This window comes from Takifugu rubripes, chromosome 6, assembly GCF_901000725.2.
Source record: "Takifugu rubripes chromosome 6, fTakRub1.2, whole genome shotgun sequence".
NCBI classification, from domain to species: domain Eukaryota; kingdom Metazoa; phylum Chordata; class Actinopteri; order Tetraodontiformes; family Tetraodontidae; genus Takifugu; species Takifugu rubripes.
Genome location: NC_042290.1, coordinates 997722 through 1006131, shown reverse-complemented (window position 1 = coordinate 1006131; position 8410 = coordinate 997722). Strand labels below are relative to the sequence as shown.

The window sequence follows — 8410 nt, the reverse complement described above, 5'->3', positions numbered from 1 at the left end:
CCAGGGGCCCATATGGGGTGTCATACGGAGATCTAACCCACCCATCCTTCAGGGCTTGATGGACCGTATTCAGAATCATTCAAACAAACAAACAAAAAAAAGCAGTACAGTGTTGCTTGAAAGAAAAGACCAGAGAAAAATGTTTTATTTGTGATGATTGCGTGCACCAATTTACTGGAAAAAACCCTCTGGTGTGCTATTTTGTTCAGCCCTTTATTAACTGATGTTAACCTTTCGTAAAACGTATTAATGTACTCCTGTTTATCCAAAAGATTTAAGTGACAATAACAGGACTGGCAAAAATACTGGAAAATATATCCAGGTATAATATTTAATTGAACATGTTTTCTACTATGATCATATACTGTGATTCATTGCGATCATGATTATTCAATTCTTTATTTCTATGTCTATTTATTTTCTAATGCAGGAGCGACAACAGTTTGATTGTTTTGGTGACTGTATGGTTTTCTGTGCATATTTTGCATCCTTGTTTTGCTGAGTTCGCACTTGCGGCCCCGCTGCGGCGCGGTGCGGCACAGTGCGCTGCGGTGCGGTGTCGGCGCTTCCCTGCCTCCATCAGAGCGCCGCCTCGGACGCTGCTGCTGCTGCTGCTGCTGCTGCGGCATCTCTTCATCGAATAGAAGAGCTGAATCTGCCGACTGTGACGCTCCGGGTTAATTAATGAGCAGACAGGAGGACAGAGACGCCACCATTTTCTTCAGGACGCCGCGGCTGAATCGCAACATTTGCAGGTTATAAACCGAGCAGCATGCCGGCACAAACACCCCCTCCCCCCCTCCCCCCATCCCCTCATCGCCCTACGTTCTGCGTCGACAGTCAGTGCGTCACACTCGGGCTCCGTCGCTCCTTCATTTCTGTGCGCTGAGCCACAAATCACGGCCTCTGTCATCTTCATGGCCGCGGTTTGACTCCTCGGTCTGTTGCTCCCCGCCGATGCCCGTCGCGTAACCGCAGATCTTCTACCTCCGCAGATGATCTGTCGGGAGTGCGCGGCGTGTTCGCGTCTGGGGCCTGAGCCCGCCTCGGTGCGTCCTGGTGGCCGCTGCATCCACATCCCGCCCGGCTGCTGAGCGCATCGTCCGGCAGAGGGGCAGAATGGTGCGTATAGCCAGCGCGTTGGGGCTCGTCATGTTCAGCGTGGTGCTCCTCATCCTCTCACTCATCAGTTACGTGTCCATCAGGAAGGACTTCCTGCTCGGCAGCCCCAGATATGGAGGGCCTAGGATGTCCATGTTTCATTCAGGCTTTCGGTGAGTCCAGCTTAAACTGCTATAGCTGCATGTTCAGATGTGATTCAGGAGAGCTAAGAGCACCTCTGGGAGATTCCTAATGTGATGTCTGTTGACTGTTTAGGAAGCTCTCATCTGTAGACAGATCTCCATTTGCATACTCGCAATTTCAGTGTTTCGGTTGGTGCATCAATATATGGCTGTAGCCTGATGTCACCCATCAACGTGTTCACACCTGAGACCTCTCCTGATGAGGCCGCTCGCGTGATTTCAGCTCAGAGTAGCCAGGAGCCGGCTTTGACCAGCATTCAGAGCAGATACATACCCCCATTTCAGACCACAACAAGGAAGTCAGTATATGTCTTTAAGGAAACCTTAAATGGCCGACTGGATACATTTCACAGAGAGAGAATTTAATTTTTCTTCTTTCATTTACTGATTTGCCTCTACTGGCTCAAAAAGATGATGCTTTAACATTCAAGTTACATACATACCTTCACCCCATGTGACCTTTCTACTGGTCTACTGGCTATCTTTGTTTCCTGGTGAAGGCCACGTGAACTTTGGCCACTTTAATGCGCAGCCTCTAGCAGAGAGTGAAACATGCTGCACAGAAACACGCTGCTGGGAAAGTTGTGCCGTTAGACACTGATGTATCTACATGCTCATTCAGTCTTTACTGGGGTACTGCTACAGCAGATCCTCTATAGCGAGCTGTCGGCCACCATATTCAGAAAATATCTACATGAGCTCCAACTGCTACCATAAATAGAGTGGTCGGACACGTCAGCATTCAGCTGACAGCTGTTTACTGCTGAGGGCAACATCCATGAATCTGCTGAGACTTTCACAAGCTTCGTGGTCATTTCCCAGCCTCCATACAACTCTAGCTTTTAGTTTTCATTCACTTGTTTCTATGTTAAATGTAATTTTTAAGCCAGTTTCACTGTTTTTGTTTTACATTCTTCCCACAGTGAGAGGCCACCACGAAAACCTGCCCTAAGGTGACCTTTGAGTTAAAACACAGCCACTCTTTCCTTCATTTTCAGTTATTCCAAAGAAAGTTTATATATTGTCTGTTATTTCAAGTTTTGAACATATCTGTGTTGCATACAAGCATCAGCTGCTTCTGCTTGAGCTATTTTTGTTAAAAGCAACTAATCTGCTTGACCTAATCTGAGGTCCAGGAACGGCGTGATGTTGGATGATGGAGAAAGTTCTTCAGTACTTATGCATCATTGGAAATGTTTCACCTTTCGTCCACTTTGTGGATGTAATTCAGTCGTCACTGAGCAGCGTCACAGCATCCCGTGAGTGTCAGCGTATCACGTTCTCTGGGTGGAAGCATCAAAAGCTTTCACATCTGATTCTGTCCTCTGCATAAAAGCGCAGCCAGCCAGCGTGGACCGTTTTGATCTTAGCGACATTCCAAACACAGTTTGTAACTACTTTAAAATATCTGACATCATGCCAAAACATCTGGTGTGCGAACACCCACCCGATTGCCGACAATCAGAATTCATGAGCAGCCATGAATCTGTTTTGGTGTAACCAAAGTTTGCCATTAAACAGAAAATATCTTCCCAGCACGTTTGAAACTGCCCGAAACTGCCTTTTCTTAGCTTGTTAGCTGTTACTATGTGACTGTGTGTTCTGGTGGACTGTTGTCCCTACCCCTCTGCTGGGGTGGACTCCAGCCTCCCCCTGGTACCCTGACTAGGTCTGAGGGGCAGGTAAGAGCAACCGGAGCTAATCTACCCAGGCTCGGCTTCATGCTTGTGTTGGGTTGACTCTTGTACACGTGGGTCCCAGAACCACTTGCAAGCTGTCTATTTTGATGGTGACCACATCAGTAGCAGTGAAGTTGACTGTTTTCTAAGTTTCAGATGGTACAGTGGTGAGTATGAGACGGGCGGGTATTCGTTCAGCTTCTTGCACTGCAAAAATGCTCATCTTATCAAGTTTAACCACTGAAGTTCTTCAAAGTGACCACTTGAATATAAAGAGAATGGAAGAAGGACATGGAAACTAATCTGACATGTTCAGGAGATGACTTGCTAAGATGGACAGAACCTCTGCCTTTTTGCCCTTTTTTGGGTTGATTTTATTGCAGATTTAAGAAAGAGGCCTAAAATCTGTGTTTACACTCAGCTGGCAGTGTAAACGGATCTGAATCTGCAGCTAACCTGCTGATTTTGTTTATCTTTTTTGCTAAATGTCTCCTCAAACACTTTCATTGGGCTCCTAGTGGAAGTGTTTTATAGACCAAGTGATATTTATGATACTTCATGCATCTGTTTCTTTCGAACATGCATGGTGCAGAATAAGTCCATGAATCCAAATCTTGCTTTTTCTTGTCTTGTCATGAACCATGAAAACCAGATCAAGTATACGTTTCTCCTATAAAGGAGCTTACAACATAATACAATTAGGTATCTATTGTGATATATATATATTTTAATTTATGAAAGTCTTGATCGCTGATTTGAATGTTTGTCTATGACAGCAAAGCTCAGTCTTCTCTAATCTTCTTCTACTCTTCCTCCTCTGCAGCTCCCAGCTGGCCATGAAGTACCTGGATCCTGTTTTCACACCTCTGACCAGTTCTCTGAGCGAGGACCTGCAGAACGCCTCCAAATGGAGCTTCAACAGCTCTGCTTTTGCACAGCTGAAGTAGGTTTTTACATCAAACTACACTAGCTGCTCTAGAGGTATCTGTCCATTAAGGAAGACGACATTAGAATCATTTATATATTAAACAATAATACTTTTATTACAATGATTAGGCCCAGAAATCCAACATCACCTGAAAATAATCATTTTAATGGACTGTAGATTAAGTTAATGCCATAGTCATCATCATTACAACTCCTCAAAACTGGGATCATAATGTTTATCAAATATTACAGAGCAGGGATTAAAGCCATCATAAGCTTCACTCATTACAATTACACAGTCATGCAGCGGCAGTTGTGCACAGTTTGATGAGCAGCACTTGACAGGATTTAACAGAGGGTTACAAAGGAGAATGCAAGTTTCTTTTAATCAGCATTGGTTGTTGAGGTGATGATTTATGTTGCCTGAAACTTCAGCCTTTGTAAATGTAGCGAAAGCGCAGCTAAATCTGCTGCTGCAGATCAAATGGACATCTCCATTCAGGCCACCATGTTGACATGCAGCCCGGTCTCTTGATACAAACAACACGTTTCACTCCTGAGATGTTGCTATGGTAACTGGTAACTTCATGCATTCGGACTTCTGTGGATGGTCCATCACAGGCTGTGATGACTTGGACTGCAGGACCACAGGCATTAGCCAGAATAGCTCACTGTAGCATAGCTGCGATTATTGGTGCTTAGGCCAAACCCTCATTGAGACCCTCGCTTGTGTCTCTGAAGCAGGTTCTGTTCGATCGGTTCCACTGTTACAACAGCATGTCCAACCTGTCTTGCAGAAACGAGATCTCTCAGTACATTGACGTCCCCCGTAATTTCACGCTGACCAGAGATTCAGTGCGAATCGGGCAGCTGATGCATTACGACTACTCCAGTCACAAGTACGTCTTCTCTATCGGGGAGAATTTCCGCTCGCTCCTTCCCGAGACGTCACCCATCCTCCAGAAACACTACAACGTCTGCGCCGTGGTCGGCAACAGCGGCATCCTGACCGGCTCGCGCTGCGGCCAGCAGATCGATCGGTTTGACTTTGTCTTCCGGTGCAACTTTGCCCCAACTGAGATCTTCAAGAAGGACGTTGGAAGACGCACCAACATGACGACCTTTAACCCCAGTATCCTGGAAAAATACTACAACAATTTGCTGACGGTACAGGACAGGAACAACTTCTTTCTGAGTTTGAAGAAGTTGGACACTACCATCCTGTGGATACCAGCATTTTTCTTCCACACGTCAGCGACGGTCACCAGGACGCTGGTGGATTTCTTTGTGGAGCATCGAGGTCAGCTGAAGGTCCGGCTGGCCTGGCCTGGAAATATCATGCAGTACATTAACAAGTAAGACACACCGTTGAGCTCTCTGTCCTCATCAATGCCTCTGCAGTTTGTTTTCCTCAGTGCTTTATTGTTTGGTCATCTTAGTTTTGTAGACATCTCGTTTTTCTCCTGTCATATTTTAAAATGCATTTTGGAAAACACTCATAAAAGCACAACTGCTGTTCGGCATTATTTCATCTGTGGATCAATAGATTTACTGCATTCGAACAAGTTTTTCCAGCAGCGGGATTGAAATTTGGGTTCAATAGCCATGTAGTCCAGATGTGGTTGGTGGTAATAAAGGTTCATGTCACTCAGGACAGCAGTCTGGTTTGGTGGAGAGGTTGTGAAATCAATGGTTCTACGGAAAGAAGATGAAATCATTTAAAGCTGGACTTTTCATGGCCGTGTCCAGTAATAAGCAATAACAGGGATTTGCAAGCGAGTCAGCCGTTTGGATTATTTAGTGCCATATTGAAAGGTGTCAGTTCCTGTCTGTGTTTACAATATTGCAGTGTATTTCTGGCAGTGGCCGCACATAGTGGTATTGATTGGTGCCTTATATTGCAAAAAGAGAGATTTAGGGGCTCCAAAGCCGGATTATGAGGCAGCAGCTATTTAGTGAAAGGTATGGCACAGAGCTGTAACTTTGTGTGTGGAGGGGGATTTAGGGCTGTCGCCGCAGCAGAGCTACAGTAGCTAATCTTCACCAATCCCATTAACTACCTGCTCTGGAAGAATTGCTCTGTTTAAGCAGCTCAGGCAGCTTTCAGCACCTCAAGTACTCTTGGAAACTCCATTGTCGAAGCCAGCTTGGACAGTTCTACCTTCAAGCACGACCAACAGAATGTCCGGATGCGTCGGACCTTAATGTAGGACGGAGCTGGTCGTCACTAATCAGGTTGTTATATTGTGCTTGTGCTCCACAGCTACTGGAAAACCAAGCAGCTGTCGCCAAAGCGCCTCAGCACCGGTATCCTGATGTATACTCTGGCTTCCTCCATGTGTGATCAGATCCACCTGTACGGATTCTGGCCCTTTGGCTGGGACCCAAACACAGGTAAGGAACTCCCGTACCACTATTATGACAAGAAGGGCACCAAGTTCACCACCAAATGGCAGGAATCCCATCAGCTGCCCACCGAGTTCAAACTGCTCTACAAGATGCATCGAGAAGGTCTGCTGAAGCTCAGCCTGTCCCACTGCGCATAGACCTGCAGAAACTCCTCCAAACTCCTCCGGGGCTCCTACACGCTTTGCATCACGCAGGAGGCCCACAAAGGGACCGTTTTTAAATTCCTGCCTTTTGGTTTGTTTTCACTGAAGACCAGAAATTAATGATTGGTCCATAAGAAGCTCTGTAAATGCACCTGAAGTGATAGATTAATTATTAATCTCTCCGTAGAAAAAGACATAGATTTTAAATTAAGACGGTTCATTTTAAGGCAAAAACTGTATATTGTATTAATGCCTCTTCTCACATGTCTGAACTACTTGCGTCATCCTGTGCATGTCTGAGAAGGCAGCAGCATCTGCAGACGATGCGTTAAAGTGGAAATCATATGAATGTACGATCCTGCTTTATGTTAATGTGAAACATGTCGTAAAGTATTTTGTTTTTTTTTACATACAACAGCACACTGCACGGGATGCTGCATGACCTACACCAGGGGTGTCTAGACCCAGTCCGGGAGCGGCCTAGGCCAGCCGGGTTTTCTGTCCCACCAGGTAGGATCGAAAACCCGGCTGGATTGTGCCACTCGAGGACTGGGTCTGGATCAAAGCTGTAGGGCACAGTTGGCCCAAGAAATAGATCCTGCTCCATTAAGATTGTTGTACTGCTCTCTGCTGCTAATGTCAATAAGATTGCCATCCAGCATTCCCTTTAAAGCTCAGGTGCTCGGGTCCTTGGCACAACTAGCTTATAGCACACAATATGACAGAGAAACGGCTTCTGAGATGTGAGTTTCAGGGTGTGAGCTGTCATCCGATTGTATATTTTATTAGTTCCTGCAGGGGCGCATCCACATTTCTTGCACCATATTGGCCAAAAGACCCCTGGAATCTGAAACAGACACAGTGTCACTTTAGGCGTTTAAAGGGCCTGAAATGACCAAATGACAGTAACCAACCAATGACGGTGACCAACATCTGACCCTCATTCACACCCTCCGGTGTCTTCAGTTTCAGTGGGGGGGGGCACTCCTGTGTGGTGAACAGCTGAAAGGTTAATTGTCTGTAATAATGAGGGTCTATCAGGAGCGTTCTTTACTTCAGCCATACAGTCGACCTCAGATTCAGATGAATGACGTCATTCAGTGCAAACGGGATGAGCACATGTTTATGTTGACCAGAATAACCCTCATAACCCCCTCAGTGACCTCCCTACTGTAACCCCCCCCTTCGTTATCCTACATATCACCATCCAATATTAGCTGAACTGTGAAGTTGAAGTTAAAATTCAGGGAGTTTGGCTGAGTTTAAGTCTGATGTGGTTTGTTATTGCTTTATTTCAGTCTGTGCTTGTGCCTTTTGAACACACACACACACACACACACACACACATGAACACACGCCTACATACACACACATCCATATATAAATGAGGCTAAAGAGTAACTCACAGGAAGAATCAGACACTTGAAACACTATTTAAGAGACAAACGATTGTTGACAGTAATTTGCGATTTTACCACATCGTCTGTTTATTTCTTGTGAATTTTTCCATGATTGTATTTTTGGTATTTTGAACGATGTTGCTTGTTTAATGGATATTAACATATTTAGACATGTGGCCCGATGTGCTGTAGATGAACCTATTTAAATGTATGACCTCTGAACACACACACCAACTGGATGTAATCAATAAAGTGAAGAAATGGCCAGTTCAATCACGACTCTGTTTTTTACCACAGTATTTACATCATATTCCCAAAACCTTTAGGACCAAACGCCATCCCACATTCCACACCTTCCGAGCTGCGTGATGACCTCCGGCCCCGCTGACCCACTCGGCCGGCTCTGTGCACTGTGCTCTGTGCTCTGTGCCTCTCCTCTCCTCTCCTCTCCTCTCCTCTCCTCTCCTCTCCTCTCCTCTCCTCTCCTCTCCTCTCCTCTCCTCCTCTACCTGTCCTCCCCCTTCTCCTCTCTCTTTACCCAGCCGGCC

At 45.7% G+C, this 8410-nt stretch overlaps 1 protein-coding gene across 5 annotated transcripts; it reads left to right on the top strand.

Annotated features, from left to right (window-relative positions):
* Positions 1–435: 435 nt before the first annotated feature.
* st8sia3 (ST8 alpha-N-acetyl-neuraminide alpha-2,8-sialyltransferase 3) lies at positions 436–8127 on the top strand. Of its 5 annotated transcripts, XM_029838014.1 has the most exons (7): positions 439–755; positions 996–1122; positions 1206–1274; positions 2228–2257; positions 3807–3926; positions 4708–5265; positions 6174–8127. In XM_029838014.1, the coding sequence occupies exons 3-7, from the start codon at positions 1249–1251 to the stop codon at positions 6454–6456; spliced, it is 1017 nt and encodes a 338-aa protein (XP_029693874.1). In that variant the 5' UTR covers positions 439–755; positions 996–1122; positions 1206–1248; the 3' UTR covers positions 6457–8127. The 5 variants fall into 5 exon arrangements, with proteins under 5 accessions (XP_029693872.1, XP_029693873.1, XP_029693874.1 ...); XM_029838012.1 differs by having other exon boundaries at positions 436–755; positions 996–1274; XM_029838015.1 differs by lacking the exon at positions 2228–2257 and having other exon boundaries at positions 444–755.
* Positions 8128–8410: the final 283 nt, after the last annotated feature.

Excerpts from the sequence above, each read along its gene's own strand:
- st8sia3 (XM_029838012.1), top strand. The coding sequence starts at position 1,120 with ATGGTGCGTATAGCCAGCGCGTTGGGGCTCGTCATGTTCAGCGTGGTG. Across the intron at positions 1,275-2,227 it reads ATGTTTCATTCAGGCTTTCG|TGAGAGGCCACCACGAAAAC; the intron begins GTGAGTCCAGCT and ends TTCTTCCCACAG. Across the intron at positions 3,927-4,707 it reads TCTGCTTTTGCACAGCTGAA|AAACGAGATCTCTCAGTACA; the intron begins GTAGGTTTTTAC and ends CCTGTCTTGCAG.